Genomic DNA, 20,787 nt, shown 5'->3' with positions numbered 1-20,787 from the left:
TCCTGTAAACTGTCAGGATCTTGTTGATACACGAGTGTTGAGTCTTATCTCCGTTGTCTGTCTGCTCGCTTGCACCAGACTTCAGATTGACAGCGTATTCCTCTTTCCACATGACGAGGATTGCATAACAAAGTTGGAACGTGTCTCAGAGTCTGAGAGAGAAAAGAAAAGCTTCACTTCATTTTGTACATTTCCATATTTCATTTTTTTTTTTTTACTGAGCATGCTCTCAGTAAGATATCAAAACATTACAGTTTAGGATCTTCTCTTTAAAGCTGCACTAATCAATATTTCCGTATATATATATATATATATATATATATATATAGACAATAAATCAAATGACTGTGCGTGTTGTGCAAGGAGTCCCTCGTCGTGACGAACCCACAGAGAATCATCACCCAACTCTGCAGTTCCCATCAGCTCTACGCAGTTTTTTTTTTTGTATTTTTTCAGCTCATCGTTTTGATTTCACAGCCTTGTAACTTTACTGTTTTTTAATTCACTCCCACTGTTCTCATCGTTTAAACTCACTGTGCACTACCTGCCCAGCGACAAACGGCAGACATGGTGAAGCATTCAGCAGCTTAAGAGACGTATGCTTTTTTAAAAACAGTGCCGAAAGGAGAGTGAATATTGGACTAACGTTCATCAGGTGGCCAGACACACACACACACACACACACACGACTCTAAATGAATGCAAACAATGCTCTGTGTTTGTCACCAACGCGTTCACCGTATCAACTTTATGAGGCCGTGGAATGGCGTTATTGTTTTTTACAACTTGATCCACTGCCCTGGTGTGGCCAAAAATTCAATTTTTAAAACAGATGTAAGAGAGAGAAGCATGCACAGCAAACATATCAGTGCGAATATTACAAAAAAAAACTAAGTCAAGTGCCTCTGTTGAACTCAATTTGTGCTCGTCACTGAGGTATAGCAATTTTCACTTTTTCATTTCGGTGCTTTAGTCAAGCAATTTGACTAATAAAACGTTGCATTAACAAAATGGCAGAGAAAAAAAATCTTGCAAAAAAAGATTCATAAGGCACCACCTGGGTCCTGGATAATAATCCGCACTTCTTCCGTGTGAAATAGTTCAGAGCGGCGCAAGGCTCATATCTCATCATACAAACAGCTGTGTTTTAAACACCAAGTCAAATTAATAATGCCAATTTAGGATGCAACAGGCTGCCAGCTGTTCCAGGATCAGTATGTCCAGTGACATCCCTTTCAAAGTTTGTCTCATTCGGAAGAAGGATTTATGTTTTCTTGATTTGGCGGGAACCAGCCGTGCACGTTGAACCCAGATGAAGTTCTTGCGACTGGACGGCGATTTAAAGGCCTCAGTGGCTTAATTTGAACCCCCCCTGGGGGAACAACACCAGCTTCAAGCCTGCAGAGTCTTGTGTCCTCTACTTACCGTTCTTCACTGGTTTGGTATTAGAGTTCGAGTTGGCAACAGAGTCTCGATCTTTGTCCTGTAGCATGACGGCGTCTGCGTCTTTGTCTTTGTCGCGGCTGTTCTGGCTGTGCTGTCGGCTCTTCCTGGTGGCCGAGTCCAGCCCCGTGCCCTCGAACAAGCGGGCCATGAACGCCAGCCCTTCTCGCCGGATGTACGACTTTCCTGCGAAGAAGTAGAGCACTGGGTTGGCACAGCTGCTGATGAAGGCTATGGAAGAGGTGACAGCTCTGCTCTTGTGCCATATGTCATTCAGCCTGCGGGTGGAGAAGTGAGGAGAGCATTTGATTAGAGACAAATGACTGACTTTGATTTTCATCAGAATGTAAATAAAAGGGTCATAGACTATATGCATAATGTACCACTTACATGTTAAAAGTAGCAATACCACAGTGTACAAATATTCTATAGGCCAAGCTAGTTCCCACCTGTTCCTGGTATGCTAAGCTAAGCTAATTGCCCTCGGGCTCTGGCTGCAAACGTAACGCACACACCCAAGAGTGGTGTCAATCTTCACGTCTAACGCTCAAAAAGAAATACAAATGTTCCTCACAACTCCCGGCTGTATACCATGTAACGCATGACAACACGGAGAGTTGGTTTGTGCATGAATTTTAACATTAGCTTTATAAAATGAGAAGAGGCCCGCAAGTTGTTGTGTCATCACTTACATTTTTTTTACGTCACCAGGTGGATATAGAGCCCACGTAACCTGAGGACAATGAAAAGAAGGATCAGTTAACAACTGTGAAAAAGTGATGCTGTTAAACCTGGACACGCGTTGAATGCATGTAAAGACGGAAGAAGGATGCGTGACATACTTGCACCATGTTGATGACGTGGTAGGGCAACCAAAAGAGGCAGAAGGTCAACACGATGGCCAGGATGAGCTTCTCGCTACGAATGCGACGGCGGAACTTGGTCCTTCGGAGCCGCCGCAAGATGCAGATGTAGCTGACTACAATGACCGTGTATGGAATCAAAAAGCCAATCACAAGCTCCAGCATGTACTGGAGGACCACCTGTACATGGAAGATAAGATATGAGAAAACAAAATGTAATATTCAAACATTATGCATTACATTAAATTGCATGCTGGCTACCAGGTAAAAATCCAGAGATGGCAATGGGATTGAAATCTTTTAATATTGCAAAGCTCAACTCTCTGCTTTAACTCTCGGCAAGAAGGAAGAAAAGCGTATTTCCTGATCCTTGAAATGCCACTAGTTTAGGGCGACCGTGTGTCCAACAGCATCTGAAACAATCCTTCAGACGTGGTTCGGACGACACTTCAGATGATCTTCACTCCAAGCATTTCCATTATTCAACTAACACATTTTAGAGGATTGTGCAGCCTTGCTTATTGATAATATGAAGGTGATCAGGTTTTCGTTCACTCACATCGCTGGGTCCATCATGGGCCGGTTCGCACACTAAGGTAGTCCCCTCCTCCTTCACAGTTCTGAAGATCATAGCAGGAATCGAGGCGACCATCACCAGCACCCACAGCACTGCCAGCACACGCAACACAGTCTTGCGGCCGGTGATGATGCTGACCCGCTGCGGCCACAGCACCGCCACCAGCCTGTAGATGCTCATGAGCATGATGAGCTGGATGGACGCGTACATGTTGACCAAACAAAGGTAGAAGAGGAGCTTGCACATCACCTTCCCGAACACCCACTTCTTCATAATCAGGTAGACGACGAAGAACGGGGTGAGGCCCATCAGGGAGCCGTCGGCGATAGCCAGGTTGAGGATGAGGAGGGTGGTGACAGAATGCCGTCGGGCACGTGCCAGTACGCTCCAGATGATGAAGAGGTTGCCGGGGAAGCCCAAGAGAAAGACGAGGCTCAGGATGAAGGCGCCCAAAGTGGTGCCAGTCTTGGTGTTCACAATGCTATTATTTGTTGAATTGGAAGAGTTGATCGCGGAGGGAGACGGGTCCATTTTTGTTACCTGCCAAAGAGAGAATATTGGTGAATATTTTTTAAGGTTTACCTGTAGGACATTTATTTTTACCTTTTAAGTGAAAATACAGATGAAAGATTCTTTTTACTAAATTTTTACTGTTTTTTTCAAAGAGACATGTTCCTGCCAAATCACTGTTAACAGACAATATTAATGCTAACAAAGCAAAACCACAAAAGGGTGCTTTAAAAAAAATGAACAATCACCATGTGACAGTGATTCCAGGGCAGTTTACCAAACAAGTACTGTATTTCATACCTTGCACTAACATGCCAGATTACAAAACGTACTTCACCAAATTTGATTAGTCATATTTGGTGACTAATAAAAAGGTCTTACTTCTGAATCCTACACCATGTTTTTTCTGGCTCAGGCCTCAGTTTGACAAGACAACTATGTATTTCTGAAGGGTGCGCGTGGGAGTGTGGCGCAAGTGTAACAGGTTTTAACAGTGCTTCTTAATTCCTGAACAACGAGACCAGACATGAGCGGAACATAACACGTAACATAATAACTACCGTTAATGCAACCCCGTCATGTTTGTTTCTAATATGCTGACCCATGAAATCCCATGAAAACAGCAATGAACTGATCCTCCTTGTCTGGGTATCCAAGGTCTGAAATATCTTATTTTTCTGTCCCATAGAGAAGGGTCCAAATACGGGAGCAATTTTGGGGTTAAGTGTCTTGCTCAAGGACACACTGACATGAGACTAGCAGATCAGGAGCCGGGGATCGGACCGCCGACCCTCTGATTGAAAGGCAGCCCTGCTCTCCACTTAGCCACGGACACCCAATAACAATAACGGCAATAAAAATATCACCAGTCTAATTCTTTAAGAGATTGATAAACTAGCAGCACTTTAAATTATATCTATGAATAACTGGAAGCCAATGCAAATCTTTCATAAGAGGAGTAATGTAATCTGAGTTAGCTCCCAGCAGTCAATCACTGCAGATACATTATACAGTTTGTGCAACAGATAAATTGTATTTAGGAAATCAGGAAACCTTATGTGTGGACTATAGACATTTCATGTTAATGGAAAAAAGGGTTTCAGAAGTGACATGTCATCACTTGTTGGACATATCTTGACTATTAGTTTAAGAGCACACCCTTTAGGCTGACACAAACTATGCAGTGTCAGTGTGTGCACACATTCAATCCCACATCTGCTAGCCATACTTGTTTGATATTTCTTTTCAACTTGTGCAGTGATTATGGATTATTACAGAGTAAATCAGTGTGCAGTTGCACGCCAGGTGATTTACAGATACAAACATGGAATGATTGCGTCTTGACAACCAGACGATTTGTTGAGGTTTGGTACTGCCCATGTAGCTCACATGTGGATCACAGGTGTGGGACCTCAGGTCTCTTCTTTCTTTAGAATTTAGAAGATCATTTCCAAATGAAAAAAGTAAGGTAAGCATTAATATGTTTACTTATTTGGCACTTAGTCTGGTGTGTTTTGAGGGTTTTCTTTTGGTTTTTGTTTGGTTTTACAACATACCATTTAAAGTTACTGTGAGAACCTTGTAACTGGTTGTGAAACAGTCGCAACTTAATACTGAAGCCTCTATCGTATGACCTTCATAAGTAAACAAGACCATCAGCATTCATAAAGACATGTTATTGGTAATGCTTGTCAGCAGTGTGCCAATGGGTTTGATTCGGCATGAAATCAGATGAGGCCATGCTGGTTCACCAGGAATTCACGGGCAATGAGATGAGAGGTTTTCTAAACGGACTCTGGTGCTCAGAAACACTACTACTTCTGCCCGCAGGGGCCGCCAAAATCAACACAAAATTAAAGTTCTATTAATAAATAGGCCACATTTAAAAAAAGCTTTAGCGAAAAATAAAATATAATACAATTTGATCGTTAAATCTACTTAATAGTTAAATTAGCAAATAATAAAGTGCTGTATCCAAAAATGAAAAAGCAACCATGATAATAATAATATAATTGCCTCAATTCCTCTGTCCAATACAGTAATAATTGTGGTGAGCTGAAGATTATATGTGGCCATTTTTTTTTTTGCTGAAAAATAAAAAATATATATATATATGGACATAAGTGTATGCATGAGTAAAAGTTTAGATTTTTCTTGAAATATATAGAAGCGTCATGCCGGTTATGAACAGGTATTCATTTATAGTGTTGTTCTGCAGATGCACTTGGAATGAAATACTTCAAATGAAATACCCTTCGATAAAAAGCATTTTCTCCAACTTTCAGAGGAAGAGAGAGACAAACAGAAGAAACCACATGACAGTGTTTACAGAAAGCCGGTCAAACCACACTGAGAGTGGCATCAAAGCAACAGCAGCCGGTGAAACTGCGTCATATTGCGCAATGGCCCCAAAATGACAAACCAGCTTTAACCAACTATTTGGTGTCACTGTCATATTGAGACTTTCTGTTGCCGTTCCCCATTCATTCCTTTTGTTTTCTTTACAATACAGACGTTCAAAGTTTGAGCTCTTTGCTTTTTTTTTATTATGTGTACAAACAGAGCTCCCTGCGGTGACCACATCACAGACTGTAAAGCCTGATTGACTCAAAAGGTGTGTTTGTGTGTATTGTGTGACTCATGTACATGCTTTCAAAAACTCACCTGCTTTTCCTTCTAAGAAAAAAACATAAATTGTTCATATATTAAATCAAATCCCAACTGCCAGCTGAACCTCACAATAATGTCACAAAAACACAGCAACAAAAACCCCTGTGAATCCTTTAAAGAAACCAGAAGCTCCAAACTGCTCCTCCAACAGTAGCGTTAACTACAGTTGTTGGCATGGGTTTGTTGGCAGTTGTGACCGCAGTGTTGTTGCTAACAGAAACCAACACAGAGTCATGAACGAGAGACGGGAAGACGGACTCACCTCAAGTCATCGACTGTAAATCCCAACAGACGACACCAACAGCAACAACACCAACGGCTGGGAAAGAAGTCTGACTGGTGTTAATGTTGAGTTTTCCTCCTTTTCTTTTGAACCGGTCCTCTCCCCGAGTTTCCCTCCAACCTCTCTCTCTCTGTGATTGATTTGTCATGCTTGCTGCAACACGTAGTGTAGTGAGAGGGAAAGGTGTGTCCCCATTACCCGGCCTGTCTCTGCCCTGGCAGTCTGTCAACAGCTCCACAGGAATTCCACCTGTGTAGCGTCGTCTTAAAGGGTTAGTCCATTTTTCCCCTCACGGTATCTCGCCATGCAGATCACCACAAAACACAGGTTATTCAAATTTTGGAAACTACCCAACATGGCCAAAAGTATATGGGCACCCAGATATTACCAGCATATTTATTGTTTGCTTTGGTTTGTTCTTATCCTATCAATTGGTTTTATTGTACCATTTTAACAGGGTTTCAATTTGACCTTTGTTTGTCTTGCTTTTGTTGAGCTTTCTGTGGTTGTATTGCCTTGCTTTGGCTGTCAAACCACTTTGTAAACTCTGTTTTGAAGGTGCTACATAAATAGTGATTTTAAGACGTGAGTTGCTGATGGCGTTCTGGTTCATCCCTAAGGTGTCGGACGAGGTTGAATTCAGGACTCCGCTCTTTACACCATGCGTCTCTCTATGGACCTGTGCATGTCATGGTGAGACATGGAAAGAGCATTTGTCACAAAGTTGGAGGCTAAGATATAATTGTATGCTGTAACTTTAACGTTTCCCTTCATTGAAACAAATGGGCCAACAGCCATTTGCCCTTCTGTCGGATGAGCATAAAAGTGTTCACGACCGCTTATATATTTATATTTTCAATTCACAACGCAACAAGAAGTATGGACGTCATAAATAGGCTATGCTTGTATACTGTCAAACTGTTTGCCTTTACATATTTTACTGTGTGAAGCCTCACAAATGTATGTATGAAAAGTACTATGCAAATTACATAAATGTGTGATTGGGGGTATACACACAAACACACACATCTATCGATATGACCATATGAAATACAACAAATGAACCTGCATGTTTTTAAAATGCAAACCAGAACACCAATGCAGACTGAGGAAAGACTCCACACAGGCCCTCTTAGATGAGTGTTACCTACATGCAAATAAACCAGGTACAATCTTCAATGTAAGCGATGCAATTTATTTTTTAAATCACAAACCATGCTCAAAGTATTACAATACAATTAAAAACACAATTAAAGATGCTGTGGAGTCCTTCCGCTTCCTGGGCTCCACAATAACCCAGGACCTCAGCATCATTGTTTTAATGTACTTTTTTTTTTGTTTGGTTTGTTTACCATATTTTATTGTAAATTTACATGTACATTTTTAAATTTTTAAATTGTGTCTTTTACTATTGCGCTGGGTTTTTTGCTATGCACCAATCGCCTAGCCAAATTCCTTGTATGGGAAAAAAAATAAACCATGTCTGATTCTGAAGACATTTTGCATTGTAAACATAGTGTGTGTGTGTGTGTGTGTGTGTGTGTGTGTGTGTGTGTGTGTGTGTGTGTGTGTGTGAGAGAGAGAGGTGGCATCGTTGACCTCTATCCCCAACCAGAGACACAGCGGGCGGGAAAGTTTTGCATACTTTCTATATTTTGGACGGTGTGTTTAGCTAAGCAAAAAAAAAAATTTTGTTTTGCAAGATTTTATGACGCGTCTTATACGATGACCTTGAGGTCGATTTTTCTGCATACATCGCCGGCTGTTTTTGAGTTTGGATGACGTGTGTTTTACGACCCCTTACAGCCCATTTGTGCCTAGATGGAAGGGTTACCCAATTGTTTGTATTCAATTCAGTCACAATACAGTAGTGGTCGTTGTAGACACAGCTGGTGGCGATCTGCACACTACTTTCAGATAAATAAGGAAGGAAGATTGTTCGCTAACTAGTTGCGTCATTTCCATTATTATTTAGATTTTAAGACAACTTTTCCAGTCGAAGGGAATCGTTGTTGCAGAACAACAACAAAAAAAAACTTGATTTTCCAAACTTTTACTACCATAACTTGGCCAGCTGTGCAAACACGCCAATGTCATACCATTCATATTCCAGCCCAAGCCCTGGATAAAGAGGCTGGGTGAATGTGGTCTGGACTTTGTGGAGCAGCACCATCGGGTAAGGGACATGATAAAAACATAGAGTGCCCGCTTTATAATCCAGATACACTCCAATCCTTTTGGAGCAAGACCCCGACAACCTTTTTTCTACATTATTGTGACGGAACAACAAGCCATTTTCCGTGCACTCTAAACTCCAGGACTTGTCATCTTTCCCAAACTGTGACTCATCTGATGTGCGGTTGACGTCTTTGTATGCCACCGCTGCAGACAGAGTGCGAGCGTGCCACTCCACCTCCCAGTAGCATCGCTCTGACAAAGCCTCTCGGCACAGCACCTGTGGCCACTTGGTAAACCTGTCTGGGTGAGCAGAGTACGCGGTGGGTGAAGGCCTCACCCTGAGGTCGTCGTCTATCAGGTGAAGATAGGGGTAGTTTGAGTTCCCATCCAGTGTGAGGGGACAGCAATCTGCCAGAAGAAACTACGTGAGTATTAACACCGCTAATGATTATTTTATTCAAAGGTAAAGATGTTCGACTGAATTTCTTACAGCGTAAAAACTCCTCTCTGGTTTTTGGTGCTGGCGGTAGTGAGAAGTCCACATAAGAGACTGTGAGAAAGAAACATTTTTATAAATAACCCACTGGACATGAATATGGCAAGTCAGAATGTATATATTTCCATGCGATACCTGTGGCAGAGATCCTGGGCCATGTGTCCCTTACGACGGACTCTAAGTTACATCTCAGCTCACAGACGCACTCAGTCACATCTCCGAAGGAACGCAGAGGAGCAGCATCGAATGAAAAGTTTGAATGGTCACCGGAAGTTGAGAGGGTCTGGAAAATCTGAGGGGAAAAGAGACGGAGGCGAAGTTGAAGACAGAAAAACAAATACGTTCAAAATACAAGATTCAAACTTTATTCAAAAATAATTACTTTTACTGTCAGTAATTTGGCTGTACCGCACTGGAAACTGTTCACTCAATCATGCAATAAAGTCACAAACAAAGACTCTTCAAAACAACTTCAAAATGTCAAAAGACAACACTAAAAAGTGTCTGGCTACCTGAATCATACGGATGGGATCGTCAACACGCGACAGCTGTTCCAGTTCAGCGTTTCGACCCTTCAGCTTGCTGATCTCCTCTTCGAGCTGAAGCCGCTGCTCTTCAGCCTGAGCGACGGCCGTCTTCTCCTGATCTCCGATCAGCCGCTTCACCTCTCCACGTCTTCTCTGTGCGGAGGAGATTATCTCGGCGAAGATCTTGTCACAGTCCTTCATCGCGGTCTGGGCACAACTCTGTTGGCACGCATCAGAATTGTTATATTTTTAAAATTTGCTGAAACAAAACACATTGGCCTCATGTCCAACACACTCCCTTGAAATCTCTATTCCAGGAGCTAATGTTCAGAATTAACTCTGGGTTAAACGGAAGCTTGCGAGCTCCAGCAAAGACCCAAATATAACTTGACATTGTTATGCCCATTCATTGGCTTGTGAAACTGACTGCAGTGATGATTTTTAAACCATGTCCGCAGGAAACCTGTTGTCCACATCATCCTCAGCGGCATCTCACAATCAATCAAGATCTACGAGTCAATACAAGTCATTTCAAACCTTGACATTCTCCTCAGCTCGGATCAGCGTCTGCAGCTCCCCCTCTCTCTGCTTGACTCTCGCCTGGACTTCCTCTTGTCTGGAAACCAGACGTTTCTGGAAGGAAGAAAGCGGGATTATTCGCTGGTAGACTGGAGCGGTTCATGTTAAAGAAAAATAATTGAAAGCATGTTAAAATGATTAACGTTTCATGTCAGAACAAGCTCTACAGAGGACATTAAAAGACTTAATGAGTATGTTTTATAGCCACATGCCCTTTGAGAGTACTGGACTTTGAAAAGGAATAAAGTGAACAGATAAGTGAGTGTCTACCTCCGTCTCAGCTTTCTGTAGTAAAACAGAAATGGTTTTGTGGCTCTTATGTTCATCTATAACGCACAGGTGGCAGATGCACTTCTCGTCCGTCCAACAGTAGACCTCCATCAGCTTGTTGTGCTTCTCGCACATCTTCTCCTGCAGTGGGATTGTAGCCGAGACCAGCCGGTGCTTCTTCAACACGGGAACACTGTGGTGAGGCTCGAGGTGAGCCGGACAGTAAGATGCCAAGCAGGCCAGGCACGACATCGTGGCTTTGTTTCGTCTGGTCCCGCAGCAGAAATCACAGACGACGTCTTCTGGGCCGGCACAGGCCAGAGAAGGAGAAGGCTGCTGGGTGCTGCTCTTCTTCAGCTTCTCCACCACCTGTGGATGACGGGAAAGTCAGTCACTGATGACCAAGAAACCAACAGACACATGAATTAAATAACACTCCACCAGTGAAAATACTTCTTTAAACTCTAATTTAAGATATGTACTGAATGCAACAATTTGACACTTGAATGATCAACTCATCAGAGCTTTCTGTCGGGCAAACTATGTAATGGAGACCGTTTCTAATTGACTTTGTACCAAACTTTGGTTTACAATACCGCCATATAATCTAAACTATTGGCCTAACATTGAGCCAGATGACTTGTAAGTCTACTAGTGTTATTGAAATGCTTAAAACAAAAAACCAGGAGGCATTTTTAATAAGCATCAAAATACAATGCATTTCAATATTTAAAAGGCACAATGATATGTCACTTTGTAAACTCAACATTTATTTAAAGTTGGCCCCTCCTTCCCGGATCTGACATAGTACTTCTTTTTTTTTTTCCTTTTTAGGAGAATCTTACTGGTTGGGCCTTTAGGAAAAATATTCCTGGATTGACGTCAAAAAAAAAATTACATTTTGAGGAACAAGAAGAAAGGTATTCTGCCCCCAGTACCTCAGCCAGCATGGTGTTCCTCTTCAGAACCGGCCTCGGACTGAACGTCTCCCGGCACTGAGGACAGCTGTACCGTCCCTTCTTCTCGTCCTGGTCCCAGCAATCCTCGATGCAGTGTCTGCAGTAACTGTGTCCACAGGGAACGGAGACTGGTTCCTTCAGCAGGTCCAGACACACTGAACAGCAGAACTGATCCTGGTCCAGGTGGACTCCATGCTGCTCCTCTTGATGATGTTGTTTGCTGGCCATTTTCACTGTCGACCAGTCTCGTGAAAAGACAAAGAGTTTTGCTGGGTTTGATTTAGTTTGACTCTCTGGTTCAACCAGGAGCGGTGAGGCTGTTCAGAGCAGTGTGTGAGGTTCAAGGCTCAATGTCCACCAACAAGGTAATTGTCATCACCTGTGCACTCAGAGAAACCGTGTTAAAGGGGCAGACAGCAGTCCCACACAATATGAACAGTCCTCATTCATAGTCTGAGAAAACGGAATTGTCTTCAGTTGACCAACAACATCGGTTTTGATTAAATTTAATGCAACTTAGTTTATCCCTGTAAGTCTATGAGCTTGATTTGTGTAATTCTGGTAATGATTAATAGATATCAAGTATCAAAAGTATCTTATCGGTACAATATCTATAAGTTTAAGTTGTATGATGGCAATTCCTTCAAGCAAAGTCTGTAGCATTGTGCACCTAAAAAAAAAAAAAAACATCTAGGAAAATATGAAAGCTAGAGGCAAATGTAAAAATATTATACATTATAATGCAAAATATTTCAAGGCTTGCAGAAAAGCTTTTACATCACAAAACCACCCATTGCGGCTACGCTGGACCCGCCTCGTCTTTGCAGGATGTGACGGACTAAACGAAGCGTTTGTCTTGCTTTAGGGAGCTCCCTGCTGACCACAGGTTGTAGGTGCAGGGAAAACTAGACAGACTTTCATTGTAATAAGAAATGGACGAATAAGAAAACGTGTTCGCAATCAGTGCTTTTATTGTTTGAAAACAGATTTTTAACAAATAATTGCATGATATAGAGAAACAGGAAAATAGTTATTTATAAATCTAACATGTTAAAGATATGAAGAGAGTCCACATTCAAACCACCACTGTCAGATAATTAAACATCGTCAATTGCTTTACTCAAAGTTCAGTTTATTGCCATCATATGCATATACACATATACGAAATTTAACTTCATTTAACCCATCCCTAGCTTATTGGGAGCAGTGGGCTGCTGAGAAGTGCCCGGGGATCATGTATTCCACACATTACCAATATATAAAGATTGCATGAGCCCATTGTTCCTATATTAGAATGATTTTTAGATAATTCACAGTTTTGACTCTTTAAAATAAACATTTCCCTCCACCTTTTCCAGAATCACTGAATCAGAATCCCCCGTTGGATGAATGTAATGTAATTATTACAACTTTAAAGCAGCTTTCCCTTTGTTTAAGACAGCATTTGTTACCATCTCTACCGCCTCCCATGGTGTTTCTGCTGCCTCAGCTGCCTCGTGTCCAATAATACCACCTATGACCCCTCCTGTTGCTGCCACGCCTGCGGCGACCACGCCCAAGGCCACTCCAGTGACTGCCAGTCCTGTGACTTCTGCTCCTCCTGCTGCTGCTGCTGCCGCCGCCGCTGTTGCCGGAGCCCTTTTCACAAGTTTCATCAACCCGGCACAGTTATTCAGAGCCGTGACGACTACTCCAACCATCGCTGCCAGGCCACAAAAAGCTCCCAACACTACTCCTGTTGTTGTGCCTGCCAGTTGGATCAAGAGCCTGTTGGACACTCTGGTTTTTGCCTGTTTTCTGATCTCTTCCTCTGGCACGCTTCCTGACAACGTGTTTTGTTTTATGTGCTCTTCCTCTATCTGTATTTCTTTCTCCACTTCTTGAAACACCTCGTTGGTGTAGTGGCCTCCGTTGTTTTCCATCACCATCTTGTCTATTGTGTTGAGCAGGTCCTCCACCCGGACCGGGTTGCTCCTGTAGCTATTCTGCAGTTTGTTCTTCCAGTGTTTATTGTCGACGACGTGGCACCGGCCGCCGCACTTCTTCACCAGATCGCTCAGATTCTCATTCTGACTCACGAACTCCTCGATTTTCATCCCTTTAGGGAGCTCGTCGCCATGTGTGAAGACGATCACAGCATATTTCAAAAGATCTTCAGAGAAATATTCGCATATCTTCGTGGTGACAGCCTGCTCGTGCTCTGTGAACTTCTCCACTTTCAGCACGATGAGAAAAGCGTGAGGCCCAGGAGCGCACTCTGTGATGCACTTCACTATCTCAGTCTTCATCTTCTCCTCAGACCTGCCGGTATCAAAGAAACCAGGAGTGTCGATCAAGGTGACGCTTCTTCCATTGACAGATTTGGTTTCAGCTTGACATTCACTTGTTCCAGAGTTGGGAGAATGGTCTGTTTTGAACAATTTCTCTCCAAATATGGTGTTGGCTAGGTTGCTTTTCCCAGATCCAGTCTTTCCCAGCAGGACGATCCTCCTTGTAGTTGACACTAGAAGAGAATAATGACTGTGTTTAGCACATTTGTCTCCTGCATTTTAAAGGAATGCTTTGGCTTTAAAATTAGACTTTAGGATGCCTACAAATATCTGCCAACTGAAGACAACAATGATGTTAGGTCCACAGGGAGAAGTTCCAGCGGATCATTTTATTTATTTAGAAATAATAAAGTAAAATATTTCAAAAAGGTTGTGTAACATATTCTAGCGGAGAAATCTTCTCTTATTTGCCCATGCACCAAATATATTTTGATGCTGACAATATACACTGTACTGCAAATCAAATACATCCGAGTGTAAATAAGTAATGAATGCACTTCTCCACTGATGCTTAGTTAATTTACCATCAAAGAAAAACAGGAAAACGGGTGTGACAGGACTGGATTCTGATTCTGTCATATAATTTATATGCCCACCTTGGTCTGGTTGGGGAACATCTTTTGAGAATCTTTCCAGTTGGAAAGCTTCCTGGACATACCTGAAGGCCTGCAGAGACAGGGAGAAGGTTTAATACCAATTCAAGTATATACTCATATGATGTTTGTTAAAATGTTCGCTGACGTTCATAACTCAAAACTTTTAAAATACAACCATTTATTCTGGTGTATTACTTCAACGATCAACTGTAAGATTTATGTTTAATCATTTTGCAATATTAGAACCCAGTGGCTATTGGTCTGAGGACGATGTAGCTGCTATGGGGGAAACGGAAACTATATTTCATGCAACTTGAACCCTTTGAGTTTCATCGTGAATAGTCCGTGTTTATGGCACAGCGCATTTCCATTACCTCGCTGGATTCTTCGTCAGTCGGGTGGACGACGACGCGGACCAGGAACGGTGTTCTGCTGGCTCGGTTCTGTTCAAACGCATGAACTTCCTCCAGTAGAACCCTGGCAACCACGCTCTCAGGAAACTGCAGGGCATGCCCAGCACCGAGCAGAGTGAGAGCAACTGATCCAAACCCTCTGTTCTCACAGGTAGTTAGGGTGTTGCTGATGGCCAGTTTCATAACCTGGAAAATGTCAGAATTGAATTAATTTTAAGGCAAGACAAAAATAAATACTGTATTAAGGTGCAGAGAACAGAAAACACTCCTCCACTATCGCACCTGAACTGCAGCTCCACCTGGGTCTTCATCCCAGGGAACGAGGTTGAGAAAGAACACTGCATTAGATGGAAGTGCGGGCAAGCCCTCCACCAGGACTGCGTCACCAGGCATAGTTCCTTCTCTTGCTTCCTTTGTAAAGCTTGCGGTCAGCTGGGATCCAACCGTTTCATACAAAGTGTTTCCAACACGGGTGGAGAGAGGTTCATGGCCAACCATGGGTGAAACCAGGGCATCCACCTAGGAGGAGAGCAGCACTTGTGATGTATCCTAAAAATTTGTTTTTCTTACCCTCCAATGAGCAAGTTTAATATATTCCTCACCTGCTGGGTCTCCAGGGTTCCCTGAATGATCTCTACATGGACACCATCTTCAGGGCCTCCACCAGCGGCTCCTCTTTGGAACCCCGGATCTCTTGGTGCAGCGTTTCCGCTACTTATCCCTTGGAGAAGCCGGTCACATGCTTCCTGCATGGCCCTCACCACCTCTCCTCTGTTATCAATCAGGATAACTCTGCTCAGACTTCGCCATCCCTGACTGCCAAACTTCTTAACAGCAGTTACAATAGCGTCAGAGCACACAGCGACGGGAACACCAAACACACCTGAGCTGATACAGGGCAGGGCTATAGACCTTAACTCCATCGTCTCTGCTAAATGTAGAGCAGACTGGACAGTTGTTTCCAGTAAGATCCTCTCTCTGCCACCTGATTTTCCTCCTACAGGCCCAACAGCATGCAGCAATATCTTACAGTTTAAGTTCCCCCCTGTGGTCACTACCACATCACCTGTAGGAACTTTTCCAGTCTGCTTTACTATATCTCTGCTCTCCTTCTGCACCTGAGGGCCACCCGCTTTACTCAGCGCTGCAGCGACCCCACCAACATGGTCCAGATCTTCATTGGCAGCGTTCACCAAGGCATCAGCTTCCTGTTTGGTGATGTCACCCTGACACACCAGCACCTGGAACCCGTCACAAAGGGTGTAGCTAGCAACTGTTGTGTTTACTTTGCCCAAACTTAAGGACGCAAGATCACAAGCAACATTTAGGAATTCAGCTTTCCCAGTGGGACTTTTGGAATATCTTACTGTCCCTAACTGGTCAGTGGTGACTCTATCCTCAAGAAGTGAGTCCAGAACTAGTCCTAGCCCGTTTCTGATCTCATTCACTTTGCCAGATGGACCTTCCAGCAAGACCATGGGCCCAGAGGAAGATGTTAAAGGATGGAAGGTAACCCCTGAATTGTCAAAACCATGCAGCTGCAGCAATTCTGGCAACTCCTGTGCTAACTCTGTGAAAGGCAGATGGACTATGCTTTGAACACTTGACTCGTCCAAAAACTGGATGACAACTTCATTTAGCTCTTCAACCTCTTTGGTGTGGCCCAGTAGGAACACTGTGCTGTCTGGGCCAAACACGACCTGAGCCCTGTATTGCCCTTGGTTCATCTCATTTGTCTTGGACTTTAGCTTTTCACAAAGATCAGATGGCACAGAGGAGCAGTTAGGAACATCAATCTTGACTTCCTTGATCTCACCTTGCAGTGCCTTTACAGTTTCATCAAGATCATCAGTGGAAAGAGATAAGAAACGTACCTCCGTGTCTCGTAACTCTATTTCCACCTTGCCACCAACCCCTAAAAAGTCCCCTAGCACCCCTGCACCGCCGTATGCCTTTCTCAAGAAGGTAAAAAAATGTGGGCTCATGTCAGAAACGGTCTTTTCTAACACAAGATTCTCCTGCTCAGAGATACACTCCCCAGCTTTAAGAATCTCCTCCATAGAACCTTCCAAAACTAACTGACCTGCAGCTCCCTGCGCGATCTTCACTTCTGGAAAACCTTGTCGCAAACTGGGCTCCATCTCTTTCCAGAGGAGGCGGACCTTGGCCTCGCCAAGTCGACGAACGCTTTTTTGCTTCTCACCTGACCGTCGTTTAACAAGCGAGTCCTCTACAGCCATCAACATGGCGTTCACTTGAGAATGCTCCCCAACCACAATGGCCATCCCATCCTCGCTGTACACCTTCACCTCATCTGTGGTCTGATGAGAGCTGCAGGACTTAAGCAAAGCTTTACCTTTGTGAGGGTCCACCTCAAAGTGGTACATGTAGCCATCAAAGTGTTTGGCTACCTCGGCTTTCCAATTTCTAACTGCAGCACCAGCTTGAGCTAACCGGCTAACTAAAACCCTCCCCTCCTCTGGGTACAGCTGGGCAGAGCAGGCCACAGAGGCGAGTGCTTCCTCTAGGTCGTTCACAGCCTTGGGGCACTCCTTGAGATAACGTAGGAGGTGACAATCAAGTTGTAGGTCATATTCTTCGCCACTTGGTGAAGGTGTTGAGGCAGGAATGCATTGTGGGCTCTGTGTTCAAAGGAGACATCAGTTAACAGTTAACTGCCGTCGAGTGCATGGCTTGTTAGATAAAATCCCTTAATATGCAGAGTGATTAAGGTGCAGTATACAACCTCTGGTGTTATATAACTACATAAAAACAGTAACTGTAAATGGTAATTCATTTTCTTGAATCTACAACCTTATATGGCTGAGATGAAATATATGACAGCAAATCAATGTCAATCTCCACGAGCAAAACTGAGTGTGTAGAGGTCCCATGCGTGCAACTCAGACAGCCAAGCATGCATGATACTTTTGCGAGCGCTTTCACATCACTTTGCGCAGCAGATATCTGCTCATGTAAGCATAATTGCAGCCTGACAGGAGAAAACCATGCTTTGAGTGTCCCCTGGAAAGGGGCTTCTATCACTACTCTTCTGCTCGCAAACCTTTTTTTTCTTTTTGACAGTAAGTGGGCGGACCCTGTCACCATTGTATCACTAGATTTAATTGGTTTCAATCCTCCTCTTTGGATTGGCCGGATATCACTCCTGACACAGAAGCTAGGTGGCGGTATAGAGGTGGTTTTGCAATCCACCACTAAACACTGCTCCACTACATCTCAGAGGTAGATTTACTCAACTACATTTCAGTATTAGTTAACTTTTCAGACTCTGCAGGCTGGTGATATACAAAGCGTGTTATTAGTGTTTTGAAATAGAAATATTACCCCACATTGTGTCTCTTTTGTAAATAAACTGGAGTCAAGTTGCTCAGATTGATTTAAATTCACTCCATCATTCTATTAGAGACAATGTTTGTTTGACACTCGAACCTCTTGTGACAAACAGATCACATAAACTCTTTGATCTTAATTGACTAAAACATGATGTGATCATATTTAATCATAGTCTTGTGTTTATAGAAGTAAACAGAGAAAAATGTACTTTTATGAACAAGGATCTGTAGCCAAGGTTAAGAACAACTGTTTGTATATTAACTGTTTGCCAAGTGAGTTCCCAAAATTAGATTGTAATTAAAAATTAAATTAAAAAGTAATTAGTGGATGAAAAAAGTATTCAGATCCTTTACTGTAGTAAAAAATACTAATATCACGCTGATATTCAATTAAAAAAACCTTACTTAAGTATGTTATCATCAGCTGAATGTACATAAAGTACTAAAAGTAAAAGTACCCGGGTAGAAAACTGTTCCAGGTCAGTGTTTTACAATCCTGATGTTTCAGGATGTATCGGCTGTAGGAGTTGCACACGCGCGACCTCTGCACATGCGCGCGTGTATCTCGTTTATTCCTTGACCTCATTTAATTGTTGTGCCAACCTGTGCTGGAGCGGTGAGCTCCTGGGAGGTGAGAGGTTCCAGGCTGCCTCGGACAGTTAACACCAGATCGTCCACAACATGCTCGGATCTCTGCAGCACCGCCTGCTGATCTAAAGATAGAAATGTGACCTTTAGTTGAAAAAAAGAACAAAAAAAAAAGAAAAACAACAACAACAACCACCTCTCTGTATCTGTCACGTATAGTTAGAAAACAGAGAAAGTGTCTATGTAGGGCAACACTAGCTGTGTTGCTTAGACTTTTCTACAGTTAAGATACAATATATGTATTTGTCTTTAGCCTATTCAAGAAGTTTGACGACTTCCAAACCTCATTTGTGGCAACAATGATTTAAGTTTCATTTTCTCGGGAAAGGGAGCGTCAGGATTTCTGATTTGGATCCAATCTCACGAATAATAATGAACGGTTCAACATTTTAATGTAGTATTACTATTACCCTACTAATGACGGTATTATCATGTAAAATATGAGTTTATAATTCATAATTAATTAATAATTAATAGCATTAATGGCCTCACGTACCTTTTGGGTATTTGAACGCAACGCTGTAGATCCGATCGTTCTCCCTCTTCGGCGCTCCGCAGTCTCCTCCGCCCGATCTGCGGCGAACACAGAAATATGTTCTTATTCTCTTCACCTGCTCCTCGCGGAGGTCGTGGCACTCGAAGAAAACGGGGTGCCGGTAAACGTCACCCATGGTTTGACACCCGAGGAGAGCCGAATGAAGCCAAACATCTGCAGCGTCCGATTTTAAAGGGCGGTGTGTTGACAAATGTCTCCCGTCTGATCCTACCAGGCGAAGTGCGCCTCTAGTGCTGATCCAGCAGAAGAGTCTCCAAGGGGGACTTTGTATGAACTCGTGTAACAGGTAAGATATTTGTGGTCCAACAAACCCCACAGCTCCATGTGTATAATAATAACAATTATTACTATTGCTGTATGATAATAGACCATTTGTAAAATTAACTTTTTTGTAATTTTGTTTTATTTTGACTGTATTAATGCTGTAGCAATGGGGTTCAAGTAATAGTAATATTTATTATTATTATAAAAGAATAGGGTATTTGCAAAAAAGATGTCTCTCTCTCTCTCTCTCTCTCTCTCTCTCTCTCTCTCTCTCTCTCTCTCTCTCTCTCTCTCTCTCTCTCTCTCTCTCTCTCTCTCTCTCGAAGTGGCACCTTGCCTTTGCACAGACTAGACCTCAAGCATTGTTATTACACCAAATAAGGAAATATTTAGACTTTCTGTGCATGAAAAAAAGGAATTCCTTTTGTTTGTCAAAAGTATGAAAACCCATTGGATTGTGTTTTTTCATGAAGAGAACGTCAATATTAACAGACACGTTGCATATATTTCCTGAAAACGGGAAGAGAGTCAAAGCCCCGTTACAGGGCAGCTATCAGCTCTTTTGTTTCACCAAGAATCAAGCTTCAGTGCACTTCTGCGTTTACACCGGTTCAGGTATGTCACCTGTCCAGTCTCACCAGCTCGATACAAAGGGCCTGCCAAGCCATATGCATACTTGTATACTTTTATCATGCATGATGCATGCTTTGTGTATGCAGATATACAAGATGGAGGAAAACTCAGTCTCGGCAATAAAATATGGGCTCTATTAAAAGTTGAACTAAAACATAAAAAAAACAACATATAGGGTGCTGTAGGCGCCCTTGAACACAGTCAAGCATGGCAAGAGCAGCACACCACTGTCTCTGGATCGGAACTATACGAGAGCCAAGACTGATACTTTGAACTGTCCATTGACATCCATCCTTTCAAACCATCAGGCTCTGCTGCCTGCTTTAGTCGTCCTACAGCAGGTTCTGTTGTTAGAGGATGAGATTAATGACTTGATATTCTTGCCTCGTACCCTCTCTTCATCACACTGTTAGGTATTATATTGCCAGTATAACATTTATCTTTGTATTCTCTGGTTTTCCTTTCAATATTACAATAATAATAATAATTATGGCACAGCCCTGCAGAGAATTAAATATTCTTCACCCGCATGGCAAATAACTAGATCTTTGTCTTCAAGATGTTCATCTCTTTAGTGTCCAATATCCATCTGGGACAAAGAGACGAAGGTGATGAATAATGGTTTAAGTCGAGGTGAAT

General features: G+C 42.8%; 3 protein-coding genes across 3 annotated transcripts; all 3 read right to left on the bottom strand.

Moving 5' to 3' along the window:
• Positions 1–37: 37 nt before the first annotated feature.
• LOC137885930 (leukotriene B4 receptor 1-like) lies at positions 38–6,448 on the bottom strand. Its single transcript, XM_068728288.1, has 5 exons — positions 6,326–6,448; positions 2,866–3,423; positions 2,286–2,486; positions 2,136–2,176; positions 38–1,721 (listed from the first exon to the last, which is right to left on the bottom strand). The coding sequence occupies exons 2-5, from the start codon at positions 3,412–3,414 to the stop codon at positions 1,418–1,420; spliced, it is 1,095 nt and encodes a 364-aa protein (XP_068584389.1). The 5' UTR covers positions 3,415–3,423; positions 6,326–6,448; the 3' UTR covers positions 38–1,417.
• Positions 6,449–7,525: 1,077 nt separating this feature from the next.
• LOC137886023 (E3 ubiquitin/ISG15 ligase TRIM25-like) lies at positions 7,526–11,666 on the bottom strand. The gene is made up of 7 exons (XM_068728408.1): positions 11,335–11,666; positions 10,397–10,765; positions 10,085–10,180; positions 9,533–9,766; positions 9,156–9,312; positions 9,015–9,074; positions 7,526–8,932 (listed from the first exon to the last, which is right to left on the bottom strand). The coding sequence occupies exons 1-7, from the start codon at positions 11,581–11,583 to the stop codon at positions 8,403–8,405; spliced, it is 1,695 nt and encodes a 564-aa protein (XP_068584509.1). The 5' UTR covers positions 11,584–11,666; the 3' UTR covers positions 7,526–8,402.
• Positions 11,667–12,306: 640 nt separating this feature from the next.
• Positions 12,307–19,460, bottom strand: LOC137886021 (protein mono-ADP-ribosyltransferase PARP14-like). Its single transcript, XM_068728406.1, has 7 exons — positions 19,192–19,460; positions 18,651–18,760; positions 15,297–17,336; positions 14,977–15,213; positions 14,656–14,880; positions 14,282–14,351; positions 12,307–13,858 (listed from the first exon to the last, which is right to left on the bottom strand). The coding sequence occupies exons 1-7, from the start codon at positions 19,364–19,366 to the stop codon at positions 12,759–12,761; spliced, it is 3,957 nt and encodes a 1,318-aa protein (XP_068584507.1). The 5' UTR covers positions 19,367–19,460; the 3' UTR covers positions 12,307–12,758.
• Positions 19,461–20,787: the final 1,327 nt, after the last annotated feature.

This window comes from Cebidichthys violaceus, unplaced genomic scaffold (genome assembly GCF_023349555.1).
Source record: "Cebidichthys violaceus isolate CVI_PGR_0920_01 unplaced genomic scaffold, fCebVio1.0.p SCAF_41, whole genome shotgun sequence".
NCBI lineage: Eukaryota > Metazoa > Chordata > Actinopteri > Perciformes > Stichaeidae > Cebidichthys > Cebidichthys violaceus.
This window is presented reverse-complemented; position numbering and strand designations above follow the sequence as displayed.

Excerpts from the sequence above, each read along its gene's own strand:
- LOC137886023 (XM_068728408.1), bottom strand. The coding sequence starts at position 11,583 with ATGGCCAGCAAACAACATCATCAAGAGGAGCAGCATGGAGTCCACCTG. Across the intron at positions 9,767-10,084 it reads GAGCTGAGGAGAATGTCAAG|AGTTGTGCCCAGACCGCGAT; the intron begins GTTTGAAATGAC and ends GCGTGCCAACAG. Across the intron at positions 9,313-9,532 it reads ATCCCATCCGTATGATTCAG|ATTTTCCAGACCCTCTCAAC; the intron begins GTAGCCAGACAC and ends TTTTCCCCTCAG.
- LOC137885930 (XM_068728288.1), bottom strand. The coding sequence starts at position 3,414 with ATGGACCCGTCTCCCTCCGCGATCAACTCTTCCAATTCAACAAATAAT. Across the intron at positions 2,177-2,285 it reads ACGTCATCAACATGGTGCAA|GTTACGTGGGCTCTATATCC; the intron begins GTATGTCACGCA and ends CATTGTCCTCAG. Across the intron at positions 1,722-2,135 it reads CCTGGTGACGTAAAAAAAAT|GCTGAATGACATATGGCACA; the intron begins GTAAGTGATGAC and ends CTCCACCCGCAG.
- LOC137886021 (XM_068728406.1), bottom strand. The coding sequence starts at position 19,366 with ATGGGTGACGTTTACCGGCACCCCGTTTTCTTCGAGTGCCACGACCTC. Across the intron at positions 17,337-18,650 it reads AGCTCACCGCTCCAGCACAG|AGCCCACAATGCATTCCTGC; the intron begins GTTGGCACAACA and ends CTTTGAACACAG. Across the intron at positions 13,859-14,281 it reads TGTTCCCCAACCAGACCAAG|TGTCAACTACAAGGAGGATC; the intron begins GTGGGCATATAA and ends ATTCTCTTCTAG.